The following is a 22,121-nucleotide window of genomic DNA, read 5'->3' as shown; positions in this document are numbered from 1 at the left end:
AAATGGCAAAGGACTTTATATCTAGAGGTGATTCTAGAATTCTAGAAGCAATAAGGAGAGAGGGAGACAATGGAGAGGTAACATGGGCACATCTACACTTTAGGAAAATCATATTGGCAGCCGATCGAAGAACAGATTAGAGCGGGGAGAGACTTGAATGAGAGCAGGCTCATTGTGTCATATTATGAGGGGCTACCAAGCAAAAAGGAACTTGTGCACGGATCTAATGCTCACCAGCTAAGGACAGATCTCTGCTCTACCAGGAATTAGCTGTGTGCCTCTGAGCAAATCATTTAACCGCTCTAGGTCTCATTTATAAAATAATGAGGTTGAACCAGATGACCTTTAAGCTCTCTTCCAATTCTAGCAATTTCTGAATTTATAAATGAATCTAATGACCAATCTGGCTGACCAACCTTTCTCAAAAATTAACCATCTCTGAAGATAAAGACAAAAATCCAGACTTCAAATAACTTATAAAAATAGACTAGGAAAATACTAGATAATGATAACAATCATACCCCATGCTTCTAAAAGGATATACCATGTACAAAGCATGTTAATATATGTTCTCTCATTCAGTCCTCCAAACAGCCTTGTGATACAGGTTCTATAGCTATACCCCATTATACAGATGAGGAAGCTGAGGCCAAGTGAGATTGATAACTTGCTCAAGGTTATGCAGCTAGCAAATGGCAGAACCAGGGCAAGAACTCAGATGTCCTCTGGCCCTTGACATCTGCCCTGATCCACCCAAGTATTGCCTGACTTTTGCATTTGCCATGAACTGGATGTAATCCGATGCTCAAGCCTGGATACTGGTATAAGACTCTCCTCTGCTCTCTCAGAGAGCACAGAGTGAAGGGTAAACATCCTCTCCACCAATGAGAAGAATCTCATGTCAATAACCCATTGCTGGACCCCAGGGTTGTATTCTTTAATTAGACTGTGACTTCCTTGAGAGTAGGGATTATCTCATTTTCATATTTGTATACTCAGCACCTAACTCAGCACTTGACACATAGTAAATGCTTAATAAATACTCTTTGTTCCATACCATTCCATGTTCTGAAGGGTCCCACACATCACCACAGGATGGATTTACCTGCAAGTTCTTTAAAACATTTGATTTCTATAATTGGGATTATCATTCTTTTGGTCCATCATTATATCCTCTCAACTTTCATTTCTCTTATGAATATTTTCAATCTTTCTTTTGTTATCTTAAATGAATGAAAGAGCAATTATTAAGTACCTACGATGAGCCAGTCATAGCATCTATTCCTGTGCTCCATCTCCAAAGGGATACGGAGGTACAAAGGATAGCCCATTCAAGGAGCGGAATCTGTGGGCCACATGGAGTCCTCCTTAGTAACGGATGAAGCATGACTTGCCATGTGAAAAGTGTGCATGTGTACACTTGGTGGGGGTGGAGGAACCCACATGAGGCTAGGAAGGAGAGCGACAAAAATGTTAAAAGAATTTCTTCTTTCTAGGCATCTGAATCCAATCTAAATAACCTGAATGATTCTACCAATTCTATTTTAGACTGGAAGGCAAACTAGAAGACAAATGTTGTTACTAGGGAGACTTCCATTCAGAAGCCTTTCTGTACACAGGGAAGCAGCATATTAATTACATATTTAAGTTGCACCTGACTGCACTTTCACAACTTCCCACAGCTTTCGGTTTCTTCTCTTTGCTCAGGGACTTTCTTGAGGAGCTGACAGTGCTAGCTTATGGTGACTAGTCAGCAAACTGGAACACAGAAGAAAAGAATTCCTGACATTTCAAGGCCCTATTATTTTGCACAGATGCTCAGGTTACTTAGCTAAGACATTTCCATTTCAAGGCAGTTTTCTGAGATGGTGTTAGATCCCAATCATCATTCATTCATTAAGGCAAGATAATTAGGTTTTCAGGGTTGAGAAGGAGAAGGAGAGAGTATTAAGTATCTCTTCTTTAGAAAACAAAAGCAGTAAAAAGATAAGAATCAAATTCTAAGCTCCCCAAATTTTGTAGCCAAGTTCTGCTCTGGAAAAACACTCCCATTGATGTCATGGACAGTTTTCGAGTAAACATGGTCTATTCATTCTAAATAGAATAATAATGAATGTAACTGACAATTATTTGTACAGTTCTTTCCAGTCTATAGGGATTTATACAATCATCTCATTCGTGCCTAAGAACAGCCCTGTGGAGAAAGAATGGTAAGTATAACTATCTCATTTTACAGATGAAGAAAGTGAGGATCAGAGGAGTGAATTAATTTGTCCAAAGTTGCACAATTAATAAATGCTCGATCTGCGACTTGAGCTTTGATCTTCTTTTGCAAAAACCAGTGCTCTTTTCATGACACTACAAGTCAAGTCAACAAGTATTTATTAATTGCCTACTATGTGCCACTATAGCTATATAGTGTCCTTGTACAAATCTTTGAGCCGTGCACCAATTATTAACATATTATTAGCATAAGCTAAATGTAATCAATTGAGTTCTAAGGGAGAGGAACTGTCAGGGAAATCTTTATCTCTCTGTATGTATCTCATTGAGAACAACTGGGTTCTGAACACAGACAAAAGGCTTTCCCATTTGTAACTAATGTAAAGAGATTTTGAGTTTTCATTCTAGAGCACCTAACAGAGCCCCAGGTACACATGTGGGTGGCTAACACAGAATGGCTACTCTTTAAGCCCAGCAAATTTAGTTCAGAAATATTTTGTATGTGCCTATGCACCCAACAGCACGGAGGAAGAGCATGAAATCTGAATGCAGAGTATAGCTCATGATGCAGTCAAGAGTAAAAAAAACATCTTTCACTGTCTAATAAATGCTTGTTGATTGATTGATTGCACATCTCAGCCACCTGTGCACCCAAGCTGCAATTAACTCCTCCAGCCCCAACAGCTGCTCTGCTGATGGATTTGTTACATCACCTCCATTACTGAACAGATCAAACAATTAGTGTCATCACAGCCTTCAGGAAGATTTAGCTTTAACCGTTAAGATACAAGAATCAACTAACAATGAGAAAGCCAGATGGAATCATGGATTTAGCTGAGAGTTCTCATAAAAGACATGGGTCTCTCATAAAAGATGGGTCAGACAATGAGGGTAAAACTCACAAAATTTTGGGACTGCTGTTCAAGTATTCATACCAATTCTATTCCTCTATAACTACTGCTTGTATTTAATAATCAATTCACTGAAGTGCAGAGCAAAACAAAAAGCTAACTCTACCCAGATACACATTCAGTTCAATTCAACAAAACAACTTGTCTAGGGTCACATGGGTGCTACTTTTTAGAAGGCAAGTATATCAGTGAAAAAGTTACATTCATTGTCCTCAAGAAACCTAGGAAATATGATACATACACAAAACTACAAGAGACTTAATAATTCCACATTACTGGACAGTCTTGTATCTTATAACAACATTTTTTTCGAGCAGGAAGTTCTAACTTTCCATAAACCTTACATATAATAAAACTTTTCAAATGTCTGGATCGGTAAGCTTCTATGTTTTCCTTACCTACTCGAAAGATCAAATCATCTTCGATGGGATTCTCTTTTCTTTTTCCAGTGCTATACATGCTTGCAGGTCTTTTCACAGCTTTCTGTTTCACATGACCACTTCCTGGAGACTTAACACGCCTTTTAACACCTTCAGTTGTGGGAGACACATCTGCTGAACGAATCACTTTGAGTTTAAATGGGCTGCCTCGAATATGCTGGTCATAGAGTCTCAGGGAGAGGGTAAAATCTCCTTCCTTCTGTACAGTATACAAGAATTCATAAGTACCATTTTTATTGTCAAGTATTTCTCCATCTGCCACACTGCCATCAGGTGTACTCAGTTCAGCAGTGATATAGGCATTTCCAGATTTGCACAGCTCCCCATCTTTGTCCTTGGTTGTTATAGTAACTGACATAGGCTGCCCAATCACAGTCTGCCTCAAGCCTTCACCTGTAGCAACCGTCTCAGAGGCCACAGCATTGGTGGTTAAAATAGTCCCCAGGTTGTGAATAGATTTCTTAAGTCCTTCAGTCTCTACAATGAAATCCAGCTGATCATTTTCCCGGGGCTGCAAGGGGAAGTCTTGGTCGGCAAGTTCATTGAGTTTCTCGCTCATCTGTTTTTTAACTAGCAAAACTTCTGTTTCAGTGCCATGGTTGAGGGCCTGAGCAGTAAAGTTGCTACAGCTTTTGATGTTCTCCTGTCCCTCCAATAGAGTATCCAGTTGTGACTGAAGGACCTGCAGCAAAGCAAAACATCCAGTTAGTGAAAGAATAAGGTTTGACCTCAGAACTAGAAAACACATTTCATTATCAGACAAGTGAAATGAGGTTGCTCCAAGCAAGTGTAAGAGAAGCAGGAGTGGGAAGAGATGGGGTGCTTTGTGGTAGTGCCTTTGGCAGATAAGAAGACTTATCTGTTCATTAACCTGTTCATTGGATGACTCTTACAATGTATTGTATAGACAAAAGGTTTTTAATTAATCTGTTGGGGGCAAATTCCACTTTAAATGAAACTGTCCATAGAATGATAAAATCAAAGATCTAGAGGGGGAAGGAACCTTAAAAGATATTTAGTACAACCCCTTCATCTTACAGGTGAGGAAACTGAGGCCCAGGATGAAAAAGTGACTTATTCAAAGTCAGATGGGCAAGTTTATAAGTAGTAGCAAGATTTGAACAGAAAGAAATATTCCAACCTCCTTATACTTCCATCACTAGTTCTTTCCCTCTAAATTGCCTTCCATTCATACTATCTGTATCTTGGATGTACGTAACTCTTGGCACGTTGTCGCTCCTATTAGAACGGGAGCTCCTTGAGAACAGAGTCTGTGAGTTTTTGCCTTTCTTTTGCATGTCGGTGCTTAGCCCAGGGCCATACACATAGTAAATACTTAGGAGATGCTTGTTTTGGTATATTTGACATCTTCAGAAATCCTCAAAGTTTCAGAATCCTTAGAGGCATACGCTTTTCCTCCTCCCCTTTCCTTGTTCTTTGCCTATTTCAAAGGGCACCGAGTTTTGTCGTGAGCAGGTGGGGATTTCACTATAAAGAGCTTGGCAAGTAAATGGATCCTCTGTATATCTGAAATATTCATCATCCTAGGCCTTTCCTCTCACCACTGCAGAGATCAAAACAAAGAAAAAACACAAACCAAAACGCCTTTCTGGGATGGAGATACCACCTACTTTTATCCAGGGTTTTGTTCTCAGGCAAACTAGCACACATGGAGATTGCTTATCTATGCTCAGGCTGAAGCTTATTTGAAGGGAATGATGTGGGCGTTAGTGAGCAAACACTAAAGATGTGGCAATCAGGCTTTCAAACTGTGATTAATGAAATAATCCAGAAGGGGCTCAGAGGACTAAAGATGACTTGTACTATCCACCTCCTGCCAAAGAGGTGAAGGACTTAAAACCCCTAGTGAGACATGAATATTTAAGCATGGACACTATGGACATTTGTTCTGAGGGACTATGTATATTTATTGTGATGGTTTTATTTTTAATTTCTTAATTATTCTATGATGAGGAGACAGTCTGAGGGAGAGGTTAAGTAAATGCTTGTAATCATTTTTTTTAAAGTGGCAGTCATTTATATATGAGAGTGACATGTGTGTCTGTGTATATGTGTGTTGGGGGGGGAGAATGGAGAAAGATAATTTCCTGTAAAGTGGTGCTTAAGACTCTAGATCTTTACAGGTGCTACAAGGGGAAACACATTCCTGAGCACCCATCTGAAGAATTTATGAAGTACACAAAGCACAGCATGACCTTCAGTACCCATTAGGGAATCTCTCTGTTCTTTTGGATCCCAATAAGGTAAACTCCTGACCTACAGATAGCATGCATTTACTTGAAAAACAAGAAACAGACCTCATTTAAAAAAAAAAATCAAAGACCTGAGCACTTACTTTGTGTTTAAGGCCATAATTCACCTCCAGCTCCATGAGCAGCACACTCTTGCGCACATTCAAAGTCTTCTGGAGCTCATCGAAGGTGGAATGGATGTCATCTACGATGCTAGCCTTTTGATTGGTTAACTGGTGGATGATTTCAGATATGAAATGAAGTGCAGAATCTATCTCTGGGAGCCTGGGGAATAAAATCATGACAAATGACTATTCAGAACTCAAAATTGCTGCCTTTAAAAACATAAAGTTGTAACATTAGATTTAGAATTTCTTAAGGGCAGGGACTTTCTTTTGTTTCTTCATGTATCTCCAGCACTTGGAACAGTGAGTGGTACATAGTGGTAGGGGGAACTTAGTAAATGTTTATTGGCCAACAGCACTAACCTGTTGCCAGTTCTCCAAATGATGCACAATCAGAAAATCACTTCTATGTCTTTCAGCATGACTACACATAAAGAGCTTTGTAAAGCTTACAGGCTATAAAAATGCAAGTTGTGACTTTTGGGGAGGAGTCATTTTATTGGTGTTTTACTGATACCCATTCTATATCAGTCCTGAGATCTAAAAGAAAACTATCTGCACATAGAGAACAGCTTATACAAAAACAACACCAAAAGCAAATGTCTTTGAAAGACTTAAGAACACTGATCAATGCACTAACCAGCTGCACTTTCAGAGGACTCATGATGAAGAATGACTGACAGGTGATGCACTCAAGATGTAGAATTAGACACACAGTTTTGGATATGGCCAATGTGGGAATTTGTTTTGTTTAAACACACCTATTTGTTATAAGGGTTTTCTCTCTTTCCTTCCTTCCTTCCTTCCTTCCTTCATTTCTTCTCAGGATTGGGGGGAGAGTGGGGGAAAAAAACCAAATATTTGCTAATTGAAAAAATACAATTAAAAAAGGTTTTCCCTTAAAAGAAAAAAAAAGAAGAAAACTAGCTGCCCAGATGGGTATTTTTTCCTTCAGAATGTTTGCAAATAATGAATGCACTAATCAAAGCCAAGCTCATCAAGTAGCAATAATATATTTCATACGTAAAATTCTGTTATAATCAAAAGCATTATAAAGCAGAGACCAAGTGTGACATAGTGGGGAAAGTCCTGGATTTTGACTCAGAGGATCTAAGTTCAAATCTCATTTCTTTTACTTCCTATGCATGGTGACTTTCCATGACTGACTAACCCTCTCTTAACTTTAGTTTCCATCTGTAAAGTGATGAAGTTAGAGCAGATATTAAGGTCTCTTTCAGTTCAATTATGGGCTCATCTATCAACATGAATTGAGAGATCTCTGTGTACTTTTCCTAGATTTCCAAACTCTTTTTCAGCATGAAATACTACTTTCCCCCCACTGTGTCTTTGCTTTACAAATGCAATTTTCTAATATTCTCCATCTCTTTATAGGACCATAGGCTCAGCAGAGCAGGGAAGTGGTACAGTAGATAGAGGACTTGGGTTGGAATTAGGAAGACTCATCTTCACAAGTTTAAATCCAGCCTCAAACACTTCCTACCTGGGTGACTGCAGGCAAGTCACTTCACCCTGTTTGCCTCATTTCCTTATCTATAAAATGAGCTGGAGAAGGAAATGGCAAACCGCTCTGGTAACCCTTGCCAACAAAACCTCAGGTGGAGCCACAAAGAGTCAGACATGACTGAACAACCAAAACAACAAGAAGGCTCACAGAACTAGTGCTTGAAGGGACTTTGGAAACTACCTAGTCCAACCTCTTTATTTTACAGATGAAGACACTAAGACTCAGGGGGCTTACATGATTTACCAGGCAGTGTCAGAGGTGGTATCCTGTATTGTTAATGCATTTTTGCATAATGGGAAGATCTTTCTCATCCATTAATAAGCCCATGTGACCCACATGGAAGCCTGACTCACGTGAGTCTGTAGTGGGAGGAGCTTACCAAATGGGTGGAGCAGGAACGTGGAGCAGAGCTGAGAGGAAGTTGGACACAGCAGTTAGAGCTGAGGGGGAGAGAGGGAGCAGGCAGCAAGCTGTGAGTGCTTGTGGGAAAGCACTAGCAGGGGGGAGGCTTGAGGATGGTGGTGCCTCCAGCATTGTTGTTATGTATAAATTTCTTTGTTGCTATGATGGATTTGGCTTTCTGGTATTGGGATTTGGCTTTTGGTGTTTAAATGTTTTGGTTCTGTCTTCTATGCGGACAGTCTATTATATTTCACAATTCAGAATTATGCTGGCATATTCATAGCCACCATAGGCGCTGTGAATATTGCGTTGGTGGTACATTTGGTGACGAAGATGGGATTACAAAATATCAGACCTCTATTTGGAGGCAGAAGGGCTTTAGAGCAAGAAATGGATATCCCATGATGGGAGGATTTACCTTATTCCCCTCTAACAAGAGAACAGGCTAAAAGCACAGGGCTCTGTGAAAACTAGGAGTTGAGGCTATGGAAGGGAGAACTCAGAGATTTGGAAAGAGGTTTGCAAGGAATACCAATAGAATCAGGGAAAGAACTGGCAGGGGTGTGTAGGAAAGGCTGGACCTTGCTAACCAATTATTGCCTTATGCGTAAAAGTAGAGACAAGCTGCTGGAAGAGAAAGCTCAAATGGAAAGGAAGTTGGTTGGTTTGTATGGGAATCTTTCTGCGCCACAGTGTTCAGGCTCTTCTTTAGAAGAGCAAGCTGAGGGGTCTCAGGTGGTAGAAGAACATGCTGCTGTTAATTTAGCTCTCAAAAAGAAGCAAAAAACTAACAAAAGGTGCGGCCCTTGCACCGGCTGGGCCTAGTTGTCCCGATGACTGTCAGGAGAATGCGTGGGAGGAAAATGAAACCAAGTTAGGTGAGGAGGCTTTTACAAGTGTGGATGCTTGCCCAATACTAATAAGAAACCAAGGGGGGGGGGAGGTCACAGTGTTTAGGGAGGTAATTGAGGATTTTACTCAGCAGGAGGTCACAGATATTTTGAGCTGGTTCACTCAAAGGCTGGGAGAATTAGATGATGTAGATTGCTTGACATTTATAGGTATTAGAATCCTTTTGTACAGCAAGCTTTTAGGGATTATCACATGCAAGGAAGTAACAAGGAGATTAATCTGTTAGCTTTAGCTATGGACAGATGCAACAGGAAGTATCCCCCTGACTCTCTGTGGCCTAGCAAAGTTAGACCCTGGTATTTGCTTAGGTACTGTATGAGAAAGTTAAAGGAGGAGGTAATGAAGACAGCAATAATGATGGGAGACATTGAAGCTTATCATGGTGCCCCCTGACCAGTTTCTCATAGAACCATCATAGTGAAGACGGCTCCTCCTGCTTACAAGCACCTGATCTTGACTCTACTAATTGGGGAAATAGGGCACTCTCTTTTGGAGGTGCTGGATAATTTCACAGTTAAATGACTTGGGGGAAGTGGGAAAAAGATAAATTTCCTAGAGAGAAGAGTAAATAGCCAGTGGATTCAAAGTCAGAATAGATTGACATGAAAAAAACTGTTCATTGCTCTGCTGAGAGCAAGGACAGATTTTGGAAGAATAGAAGGTATTCCAGCTATGAACCATACAAAAAGTACAGAGTGTCTTGATGTTAGATGGTATAGGGAGGTAAGAACTGCCCCTACAGACCCCCTTGAAACACTGTATGCAGGTTCATCACACCTGCAGGGAGAGTAGCAATTGGTCAGGCCCCAGCTCAGATTAAAGGAAGTAGAGCTCTAGCCAGAAGGATGACCCCAAATCTGCAAATTAGAAAACAGGAAACAACAATGAATAAGGCTATGATAGTGAGTTCATGGACCCTAGAAGCATGACTGACCCTGTATCTACCCTGCTTCTGGTTATTGTCTCCTTGTTTTGTGCGTGTATGTGTGCGTATGTGTGTGTTTGTTAGATTTGTTTCCTGCAGGCTTAGTATATTCCCCCTGCAGATGCTTGATCGCTTAAGCTGGATGTCACTCCCTGTCCATGACTGTGATGTGTAACCCCTGGACCAGGCATTGACCAATCTCTGGATGCCAGCTAAAGAACTGACCCCTGTAATAGGACCTCGTGGGTTTGGGACAACTTTACGTCCAATCTCAGCAGGAAGTAGCTAAGAAGAAGAGACCTTTGCCCCTTACCCCAAGATTTTGGGGCCCCCATTTGTTCAAGAGGGGAATGATGAGGTGTTTGTGTTCAAGCCACACCCTGAGAGGTTATACCTGTTATATTGCGGTAAAGTTCTGTTGATACCAGTATCCCCTAAACTCCCATTAACTTATGTAATGGATAAGAAAGATCTTGGGGCCTAATGTATTGTTAATGTATTTTTGCATGATTGGAAGATCTTTCCCATCCATTAATAAGCCCATGTGACCTTCTTGAATCACATGGAAGCCTGAGTCACATGAGTCCGTGGTGGGAGGGGCTTGCTGAATGGGTAGAGCAGGAAGGGTGGAACAGAGCTGAGAGGAAGTTGACACAGCAGTTAGAGCTGAGGGAAAGAGAGGAAGCAGGCAGAGAGCTGTGAGTGAGTGTTTGTGGGAAGGCCCTAGCAGGGGGAAGGCTTGGGGATAGTGGTGCTCCCTGCATTGTTACTGGGTATAGATTTCTTTGTTGCTATGATGGATTTGGCTTTCTGGTGTTTAAATAAATGTGTTAGTTCTGTTTTCCATGTGGAAAGTCTGTCATATTTCATGATTGAGAATTATACTGGTATATTCATAGCTGCTATAGGCGCTGTGAATATCACATTGACACTGCAGATCTACACCCAGGTCCTCTGGTTCTAGGTGCATGCATCATACATCTTCCACCACTTCGGTTTAAAAGAAAAATGAGAATCCTGCTGTCTTTCATCATTGTCTGCTTTAATATTATTATAGGCATTGTGCAAATTGTTCTAGGTTTAGAGACTCACCCTAAACAAATAAACACAGGCAAAGTAGACCGCAACCTTATTTCATTTCATTCTGATGGCCCTAAAGTCCTCCAAACCAGCAAAGGTTAATGATGGATGTCAGGTCATAGCTTAGGAGAGGCTGAATCCTAATATGTGAATCTCTTATTTCCTTTGTAAGCATTCCCCTTGATTGTACTTAGTATCTTTAAACATGCTGAATCAGTTGCATAGTAACACTCCTGTTCATTACACAATTGGGCCTGAGGGTAACACAGAATACATGCCTCCAACCAGCAGAGCAGCTGCGAAGCCATGACCCATGGTTGTTCCTGTAAGCAGCAGTGAAAATAGATGCTGTAACACCAGTTCCTAGAGTGGTAACGTGACCCTACTAACCTACTTTAGAAGACAGGGTGGATGATGAGATGAAACATCACCCTCATGGCAGTGAATCAGGAAGGAAAAGTAAGATGCATCTGCTTACCTTTTGTTGACAGCATCCAGCTGGACTTGAAGGGAAGCTTTATGCTGTTCAACTACATCCTTGAGTGGGACGGTGGGGTGTTCAGCATGCTCCCCTTCCGTGCACTCTCGACACATGGCAGTCTCACAAGACTGGCAGTAAAATTCCATCACCTAAGGGACACAAGAACAATTCCACATTTGACAATAAGACCAATAACATCATTTTTTCCCGTCTAGAGTGACATATTATATTTGCCTGAAAACAACAATAACAATAATTAATAATAAGCAGCATAGAAAACCAGACTTGGAAATTAGGAAGACCTGTGTTGAAAACAGATCTCAGCCACTTACTAGCTAAGGGACCCTTACCAATTTAATAAGCCTCTGTCTGTCTGCCTCTGCTTCTTCATCTGTAAAATGGGTTAAGAATAGCAAGAATAACTTCACAGGATTGTTATGAGGAGGAAATGAGATAATAAATACATAAGCACTTTGCAGACCTTAAAGAACTAGATACATGAATACAGGAATGTATAAATTAGTTATAATAGATATTTTTGTTTTATTATTTGTAAATACATATTTTATGCCTTTTATATAGTAAGCACCATATAAATTATCATTTAGTAACTCCTCTGATCAGTTCTGCTACCTTTTGGTGGGGTTCAGCTTTACATTATTGTCAGCTCTAGGCAAAATGTTTCTGGGGTCCTGCCTGCTTCAGTAATTGATATTTATATATGCTCTGAGGTTTCAAAGGGTTTTATGTACATTTGATTTTTAATCTTTACAATGGCTCCCGGGGAGGTAAATAATAACTTCTATATAGTTACTATGTGCCAGGCACTGTGCTAAGCCCTTTACAAGTATTATCTCATATGATCTTCCCAACAACTGTGGCTGAATGTTAAGCAAACAGCAGTGATTCAGTAAATGGAGGGAGAGTCAGTTATGAGGGCCAGCACATCCTAGGCATCATTTTCCTAAACTAACTATAAATCTACCCAAGGTTGGCCATAAGAAATGACCTTAATTAGGTTAAAGGGCTCCTGCTCTAAGTCTGGTTTCCACCTGATTCATTTTCCAGGAGCTCAAGGCTCTTTCTTAAAAGCTGAGTCAGTTTCCTCACAGAAAGTAGTTAGGCTGTGAGGGTGGATGGGAGGTGAAGGGTTTAGGATAGGGCATTATTTGATTAGAAGTCTCATTCTATACTCAGGTTTCTATATCCAGGTAAGTCTATGCTTACTGTCTCAGGGAGGGAAGAGATGAAAGAAGGAGAGAGAGAATTTGGAGCTCAAAACTTTAACAAAAAAAGTTTAAAATGTTTTAACATATAATTGGGAAAAAATATTATTTTTAAAAAGGACTTCAAATTTGAGAAATAATTACCTCTTAGTGACTCAGCTAGCTTACTAGTATTTTCTGAATGTGAGTTTGTAGCAAGCAATTGTTTACTCTTTGGAGGAAAGATATGAGATTGCCAAATATTATATTAAGGTAAAATTCCATTACAATCATCTCCAAGATGTATCCCAATGCCAGAATATGGTATTTTTGTGCTGCTTAAAATGAGCCACAGATTGAGGTTTTAACACCATTTTTTTGTTATAGAGTCAATTACATGTATTTTATTCCTTGATAGACTTGGGGCTGGTACTGAGCACCAGACATTGCCCTCCCCTCATTCCATTAAACAAAGCTTCATTTGAATAAACTCCCATTTGAAAACATTACCAGTGGTAAAAGAGTCCTGGCAGATTTGGAAGGAGTAGACAGGCAGCAAAAATGCACTGGTACTTTTTACTGAGGTTTTGAAAAATGTCTTCTGTTAAACCTCCATGCTCCCCCCCACAGGCATCTCCCAGCTACTTTCAAGTCCGTCTCCAACTGCATTTCCCAATGTCATCTCAAATTCAATATATTCAAAATGGAATCCATAGTCTTTCTCCCTAAACTCATTCATCTGTTTCATTTCACTATCTTCGCCCTTTATCTGACATTCATCTGACAGTTTCCCACCTTTAAAACATTGGTATTATCTTTTACATCCTGTCCCTCATCTCTCATACCTGAGCTACCACCAATTCCTGTCAATTTGACCTCAGTGACATTGCTTATACTTATCCACATCTTTTCGGGATCACTATTTCATTTTATCCCTAGAGTAGTGCAGTAGCTTCCAACCATGTTTCTTACTACTGTTTTCCCCAGGAACTAATCCATCTTGCACACTGTTGCACTCTGCAAAGATGTCAATTCTCTTTTCAAAAATCTCAAGTGGTTTTCTACTGCCTCATGAATAAAGTTCCTACTTTGCTTTGCAGTCAAAGTCCCCATAATCTGGCATCCTGATATTTTTCTAGCCTTATCTAATCTTAATCCCTTCCCTGTACCTCAGGCTCTAGCTAAACTACTTATTACCCTTCAAACACACCCTTCATCTTCTGGCATCAAGTGCCTGTGCCTTTGTGCGCTTGGTTCCCTCAGCCAGTAATGTTCTTCCTCTTTCTTCTCTCCACTTACTGAATTCCTACGAATCTGTTCAGAGCCAACACTAAATTGCTTCTCCTCCATGAAGTCTTAACTGGTCCTCTCTATTACTATTGTTTTCTCTCTCTCGGACCTCACGTACCGCTTTCCTGGACACTTCTAATGGTACTTGTCATATTGTATATTAAAGTTAGCTATGTCTTATTGCTTGCCAGATTTTAAACTTCATGAGGGCAAGGACTATTTATAATCTAAACTTTATATTTCTCCCATATCTCTCCATAAGTGCTTAGTAAATATTGAATCAACAATATTCACAATTTCTGATTTTTATGATACTTGATTTTTATCATTTTCATGTCCTTCTGAAATGAGATTTTGCCTTGTTGAAAGCAAACTTTTCTAACATTCTGTGTTGATTCATTTGCTAATGTGGCAAATAAGTTAGCATTCCTTTCTTCCTGATCCATCTGCATGGGTTCCAGAAGGGATCCTGAACATGGCAGCTTATGGAAGAATATGACATTTCCCATGAGGTGCTGGGTCTCAGGAAGTTATAGTTGACTGAATGAGAGTAGGAACAGGGTCCTGACCTACCCGGACAGGCTCTGAAAGTGATGAAAGAGAGGAACCGATGAAAGAAGGAAGATTAAGAAGAGCAGTGAGAGATGATAATTTCCTGGTTGGAGCAGAACAAGTAGATCCTGGCTTTGGAAAAGCTTCAGATTCTAACAGCAACAGTTTTTGAGCAGGGATGACAAGGCTGTCTGCACTGATATCTTTAACCTCTGCCCCCATCTCCTCTTCTGAGACAAACGCTGGCTATGAGACACCACCCGGTTTTCCCTTATGGGAATTGGATGTCTTTGATGGAAATGAATCCCAAATTGTTCAGGAAAGAAGGGATAAGAGAAACGAGTCCAAGGGAGTGCAGCTACAATTACTTTCTATTGTCTTGCAGTTCATTTCTATTCCAAATAAATGTTTTACATTTCAGTTCCAACTGTTAGCCTTTGTTTCCCTAACAGATGAATCACTGAATATATGAGAAAAAAACTAATTGGAGAAGATTCCAAGAGTTTTAGAATCTCAGAGGGGAAGAAATGAACCAGAAAGAGTTATTTATGATTATTTTAAAATTACTCTTAACTAAAACGAACATGAAAATTTCCATATATGAAGAGAAAAGAATATAAAAAACTCATTATGTACAGCTTTTACCAGAAAAAAAATTTAATTAGGAACATACTATACTCAATTCAGTATGTTAGTTTCAAAGCAGTCTTGCTTGTGTGCTATACTTTAGTGCCTCCTGACCTTCATGGCAAAGTCTACAATTCCCCAAACCTCTGGGAGGAAGTGGGAGAATTGGGGGTAAAGATGGGCCCAATGGGGAACCTGTGGTCCCATTAATGAAAGGATTTGTTCTGTTTGAATTCAGTCAAAGGGCTGCACTTGAGGACCCAGAGGAATCTGTGGTTCCCCACCCCTGGTAGACCAACAATGGGTATCAATTTGAAGCTTGGTTAAGTACTAGGGGTGGTAATACATAGAACATGGGGCTGGTGATACCACTTCGGGGAGGAAACATACTCTCAGGTATTAGCTATCTTTGGTACTCCAGACTCAGACTCTAGTTACCTCACCTTAGTTAGTGCTCTGTTGAGAACCTCAGGTTACAAATATTGTCTATGGGTCACAAAGCAATTCAGACTTTCACAGGATACATTAGTTTGGAGTCATTCCAAATAGAACAATTTCCTTCCTTTGTTATGGAAAATGGAAGAATCTAAAGCAGGCTAGCAATAAGAGGAACCAGAGACTGTCTCATGCAAAGGTCTCTTGGCAATAGGTTGCAGGATGAAGACACTTGGCAGACTCCCAGGCTTTATTCCTGGCCCAAGCATCAAAGATACTTTCTGTGTTCTGCAAAACTAGCAAGAGTCTTTCCAAAAGCAAGACCTAAGTGTGCTGTTTCTTTTGCAATCCAGTAAAATTCAGCACTCTATCATTATTTACATTTCCGTCCTCAAGTAAACTGATGCTACACTGCTGGGATCCCAGTAGAGCCCCCAACTTCTGGATCAAAAATCAAGAAAAGGAAGGTTGCAAACAAAAAACATAGCCCATTTCCTTCTCTTATTTAATTGGCAATGTTTCTTTATGTAGTGACAAAAAACTAGAAAAGGGGGTGCCCATTAACTGAAGAATGCCGAACCAATTTTTGTATTTGAACATAATGCAGTATTATTATGCTACAAGAAAAAATAAATATGAAGAATTTTGAGAAACAGTGGAAGACTTATATGAACTGATAGGGAGTTAAGTAAGCAGAGGCAGAAGGATAAGACAGACATTAATTAGAATAATTTACATTAAAAGGCTAGCACAGAACGATAGCTGATGACCAATCTAGGTCCCAAGAAACTGATAATGGATCACACCTCTTTCATCTCAGTAGTAGGGGAGTTATGGATGAAGAATATAGACCCGGTTGTCATGTCAATTGGTTTTACTTAACTGTTTCACTTTATTTCAGGGAACAGTTCAATAGGGATGAGGTTTAAGGTAAAAAAAAAAAGTATGTAAAAATCAAATAAAACTTTGGAGAATATTGCTGAAGCCTTTTAGCGTCAAAAGAAATCTTGCCCTTGCATTTACATTATTTTATGTTAGGGTCCTCTATGTACATAAATTATGATGATCTGATACTATAGAAAATTTTATATAGAAATAATTTAAGGCCTTAATATTTAAAAATCACATGAGGGAGAGTAGTGCTGTCTTAAGCATTTTAGTTATTCTAAAAAACATTCATAGGGGGCGGAGCCAAGATGGCGGAGTAGAAAGACGCACATACACATAGCTCTGAACCCACAACCCATAGAATGGCTACAGGGAAGTAACTCACGGCGAATTCCCCACCCAGAGGCCACGGAACATTGGAGCGAGGGAGATTTCGGTTCCAGAGAGACCTGCAAACCTCTCACGGGGGTCTTTCGCGCTGCGGACTGGGCGCCGGGACTGGGAGCTGAGTGCAGCCCTGCAGCGGCCACGGCACCGAGAGGAAAAGATCCGAGCAGGCTTCACAGACAGGATCTCCAGCGGCCACGCGGGTCCCTCCACCCACAGAGGGATCTGCAAACCTCTCGCAAAAGGTCCGTCGCGCTGCAGACACAAAGCCCAGCCCAGACCTGCTGCGGCCACGGCTGCGGCACCGAGAGAAACAGATCCGAGCAGGCTTCAGGGACGGGATCTCCAGCGGCCACACAAGTCCCTCCACCCACAGGTGACAGGGGTGGGTGAGAGAGTCTCTTTGGCGGGTCGAGAGGGGAGTGGGGTGCCCCCATAATTCAGGCCCCCCCGGGAGGTAGAAGCTGAGAGGCGGCTGCAGACAGGGGCTCCCCAAGCGGGAGGGAGCCTGAATCCATTGTGGAAGGTCTGTGCATAAACCCCCTGAGGGAACTGAGCCTGAGAGGTGGCCCTGCCCCGACCTCAGCACCAGAACATAATCTCATACTGAATAGCAGCCCTGCCCCCGCCAAAAGCCCTGAGGCTGGAAGCAGCATTTGAATCTCACACCCCAAACGCTGGCTGGGAAGATCAGGAGGTGAGGTGGGTGTGAGGAGAATATTCAGAGGTCAAGTCACTGGCTGGGAAAATGCCCAGAAAAGGGAAAAGAAATAAGACTATAGAAGGTTACTTTCTTCATGAACAGGCATTTCCTCCCTTCCTTTCTGATGAGGAAGAACAATGCTTACCATCAGGCAAAGACACAGAAATCAAGGATTCTGTGTCCCAGCCCACCCAATGGGCTCAGGCCATGGAAGAGCTCAAAAAGAATTTTGAAAATCAAGTTAGAGAGGTGGAGGAAAAGCTGGGAAGAGAAATGAGAGAGATGAAAGAAAAGCATGAACAGCAGATCAGCTCCCTGCTAAGGGAGACCCAAAAAAATGTTGAAGAAATTAACACCTTGAAAACTAGCCTAACTCAATTGGCAAAAGAGGTTCAAAAAGACAATGAGGAGAAGAATGCTTTCAAAAGCAGAATTAGCCAAATGGAAAAGGAGATTCAAAAGCTCACTGAAGAAAATAGTTCTTTCAAAATTAGAATGGCACAGATGGAGGCTAATGACTTTATGCAAAACCAAGAAATCACAGAACAAAGAGAGAAGAATGGAAAAATGGAAGATAATGTGAAATATCTCATTGGAAAAACAACAGACCTGGAAAATAGATCCAGGAGAGACAATTTAAAAATTATGGGACTACCTGAAAGCCATGATCAAAAGAAGAGCCTAGACATCATCTTTCATGAAATTATCAAGGAAAACTGCCCTGAGATTCTAGAACCACAGGGCAAAATAAATATTCAAGGAATCCACAGAACACTGCACGAAAGAGATCCAAAAAGAGAAACTCTTAGGAACATTGTGGCCAAATTCCAGAGTTCCCAGGTCAAGGAGAAAATACTGCAGGCAGCTAGAAAGAAACAATTCAAGTATTATGGAAATACAATCAGGATAACACAAGATCTAGCAGCCTCTACATTAAGGGATCGAAGGGCATGGAATAGGATATTCCAGAAGTCAAAGGAACTAGGACTAAAACCAAGAATCACCTACCCAGCAAAACTGACTATAATACTTCAGGGGAAAAAATGGTCTTTCAATGAAATAGAGGATTTTCAAGTATTCTTGATGAAAAGACCAGAGCTGAAAAGAAAATTTGACTTTCAAACACAAGAATGAAGAGAACCATGAAAAGGTGAACAGCAAAGTGAAGTCATAAGGGACTTACTAAAGCTGAACTGTTTACATTCCTACATGGAAAGACAATATTTGTAACTCTTGAAACATTTCAGTATCTGGGTACTGGGTGGGATTACACATGCACACACGCTCACATACATAGAGACAGAGTGCACAGAGTGAATTGAATAGGATGGGATCATATCTTAAAAAAAAAATGAAATCAAGCAGTGAGAGAGAAATATATTGGGAGGAGAAAGGGAGAAATTGAATGGGGCAAATTATCTCTCATAAAAGAGGCAATCAAAAGACTCATTAGTGGAGGGATAAAGAGGGGAGGTGAGAGAAAAACATGAAGTCTACTCTCATCACATTCCACTAAAGGAAAGAATAAAATGCACACTCATTTTGGTAGGAAAACCTATCTCACAATACAGGAAAGTGGGGGATAAGGGGACAAGCAGGGTGGGGGGGATGATAGAAGGGAGGGCATGAGGAGGAGAGTGCAATTCGAGGTCGACACTCATGGGGAGGGATAGGATCAAAAGAGAATAGAAGTAATAGGGGACAGGATAGGATGGAGGGAAATATAGTTAGTCCTATACAACACAACTATTATGGAAGTCATTTGCAAAACTACACAGATATGGCCTATATTGAATTGCTTGCCTTCCAAAGGGAAGGGGTGGGGAGGGAGGGAGGAAGAGAAGTTGGAACTCAAAGTGTTAGGATCAACTGTCGAGTAATGTTCTTGCCACTAGGAAATAAGAAATACAGGTAAAGGGGTATAGAAAGCTATCTGCCCCTACAGGACAAAAGAGAAGATGGAGACAAGGGCAGAGAGGGATGATAGAAGAGAGAGCAGATTGGTCATAGGGGCAATTAGAATGCTTGGTGTTTGGGGGGGGAGGGGAGAAAAGGGGAGAAAATTTGTAACCCAAAATTTTGTGAAAATGAATGTTAAAAGTTAAATAAATAAATTTAATCATAAAAAAAAAACATTCATAGCCCACATTTTTTCAAGCAAAACAAAAAACAATACTGGAAAAAAGTAGGGTTTTCCCTCTCATACACAATTTTCTCCTTTGTCTCTGCTTGGGGGACTTTGGGGAACATGTCGCTAGCCAATGTAATTCCTATGGGCCTGCCAAGGCTGGTTTGTCTCCAAAAGATGAATGCATTATTTCCAGTGTGCTCGTACTCAGAGGTTGTAAAATGCCTTCATTCACAATTGTTCTGGCTCACAATAATCCTGTGCTGTCACCACCATGAGGGGACCCAGTATGAAGATGGAGGTCAAAGTCACAGCTTGGGTCACATGTGCAAGCAATGACAAGCTGCTCCTCTGCTTCCTACCTCCCACAGAGCTAACAGGATTTCTGCCCATCACAGTGTTTGTGTGTGGGGGGCAGGGGGAGTAAGTTCTTTCACCTCACTGCAACTCAGGAGGTAGAGGAAGAGACATAAACTTGTCCACCTGTGTGCCTGGGCTATTGCCCAGACTCAATGGGGCATTTGGGGGTGGAGTGAGGACGTGGCCACCATCCCACAGTATTTCAGAAGTAACTGATTCCTACACTTCTTCGTACCATAAAATGCTTTATAAATGCTAGCTATTATTGTTGTTTTCACTAGCTAACCTTTGTTTTTTGAGTTGTGGCCGCTAAAAATGATATAGTTAATAGGTTTGTGGGACAGACCTAGAGGCAGCAAGCACTACTACAAAGGATGAATTGGGGGCTGCTAGGTGGTGCAGTGACAGACCACAGACAGACAGACCACAGGCCCTGGAGTCAGGAGGACCTCAGTTCAAATCAAGATTTAGACACATACTAGTTGTGTGAGACCCTGGGCAAGTCACTTAACTACTGAATGTCTCAAAAAAAAAAAAAAAAAAAAAAAAAGAAGACACAATGAAAATAATCTAGACCTGTGGAGTGGTGTAATAAAAGAAAGGACAAAAGCCAATGATCTGAATAAGGACTTAGAATAAAAAAACAAGTTTTCAGTTTTTTCTTTATCCAATTCATCTTCTACATAGCTGCCTAACTGATAACTCTTGAAATTCAAGTCTGATCATGTCAACCCCTTACTCAGACATCTTCAGTGGGTTCTTGTTGCCTTGAGGTTAAAATATAGACTCTTCCATTTGACATTTAAAGCCTTTTATAATCTGGGCTCCAGGAAACCTTTTTAGGCTTATTGTACATGACTTCCCTTTGCACATCCTATGGTCCAACCAAATTGGTTAGTTAGGTGGTTCCTGCACATGACATTCTATCTCTGATGTATGTTCGCCCTCTTCACCTCTGTCTCACAGAATCCTAAACTTCTTTCAAAGTCCAACTCAGTTCCTACCTCTCATATGAAGCCTTCCCTGTAATTAGTGTTCTCTCTTTTGCATTATTTTTGTGTGTATTTTGTATTTATCAGTATAAATGCTACACCTTATCCCTTACTCCCTCAGTAGAAATCAAGGACCTTGAGAGCAAAGATTGTTTTGTGCTTTGTTTTTTTATTTCTTTATCTCTATCCCCATTGCCTAGTACACTGCTTTGTATGTGCTTGTGATGATGGTTGTTTCAGTCATGTCCAACTCTTCATGACCTCATTTGAGGTTTTCTTGGCATAGATACTAGAGTGGTTTGCAATTTCCTTTCCCAGCTCATTTGACAAATGAGGAAACTGAGGCAAATAGGGTTAAGTGACTTCCCTAAGGTCTAACAGCTAGTAAATGTCAGTTTTCCTGACTCCAGGGCCAGAAATCTACCCACTGTGCCACTTGGCTACTCCTTGTATGTGCTTATTAAGTGTTTATTGGGAAGACTTCTGGGTCATATGAACATCAAAATGGAAGATTAGACATTTTCTCTGATCTCCACAGCCTCTCAAACCTCTGCAAAACAGAAGTTATATGCTAAAGATAAAGCAACTGCAGCTATTTCCATGGTCTAGGATACTCAGAATCTAAAAGGCTAAAAAAAAAAAAAAAAAACCAACCTATGAAATGATCCTGAACATCCCCTCTCCCTCTTCTCATGCTACCAGAATTGAAGCTGTACTAGCAGATGAAAGAACCTGATTCACACGCTTACAGCAAAACCCAACCCTACACCCATCCCCTCTCTCTCTTTCCAGTGTCTGTGGAGACCCCACCTGCAGACTTCAGAGTCTGCTTTGCTATGACAGTCAGCATAGTTAGGCAACCCTACAGTACCAGTGCTGCAAAGATCTGAACAACCAATGGCAGGCAACCCTGTAGATTCAGAGGGCAGCTCTCTGAACAGCCAGTGCTAGGTCAGAGAATTGAGAAACAAAGGGAATGGGACAGGATATGGTGCCTGTGGGTGTGTGTGCATGAGTGCATGTGTATAAGGGGCTGTGCAGCAATCCACTAAGACAAACGGAAAGAGCTCAATATCCAGCTGGGATCAATTCTATCCACCCAAAAGTCACTTAGGGCAGAGACCTAAGCCAGCAAACCATAAACTGCTGAGTAGGAGGAGGTTGATGTGTTTTGAGATCTGGCTTCCTAGGAAACCACCATCATCAGAGGGAAGTCAGAAACAGACTGAAATCACAAAGATTTCAATAAAAAGAAAACTCGAAAGACCTTGAACATAA

The 22,121-nt window shown here is 40.9% G+C and overlaps 1 protein-coding gene across 11 annotated transcripts in view; it reads right to left on the bottom strand.

Moving 5' to 3' along the window:
* TRIM2 (tripartite motif containing 2) overlaps positions 1 to 22,121 on the bottom strand; it is a 236,384-nt gene that overhangs the window by 25,857 nt on the left and 188,406 nt on the right. For all 11 annotated transcript variants that reach the window (XM_072621289.1, XM_072621280.1, XM_072621284.1 and 8 more), the window contains exons 4-6: positions 11,274 to 11,425; positions 5,931 to 6,111; positions 3,533 to 4,256 (exon numbers count right to left, since the gene is read on the bottom strand). In XM_072621289.1, coding sequence (XP_072477390.1) covers positions 3,533 to 4,256; positions 5,931 to 6,111; positions 11,274 to 11,425 — 1,057 coding nt within the window. The remainder of the gene's footprint in view (positions 1 to 3,532; positions 4,257 to 5,930; positions 6,112 to 11,273; positions 11,426 to 22,121) is intronic.

This window comes from Notamacropus eugenii, chromosome 6 (genome assembly GCF_028372415.1).
Source record: "Notamacropus eugenii isolate mMacEug1 chromosome 6, mMacEug1.pri_v2, whole genome shotgun sequence".
NCBI lineage: Eukaryota > Metazoa > Chordata > Mammalia > Diprotodontia > Macropodidae > Notamacropus > Notamacropus eugenii.
The sequence above is the reverse complement of the archived record's forward strand: the minus strand, read 5'-3'. Positions and strand labels throughout refer to the sequence as shown.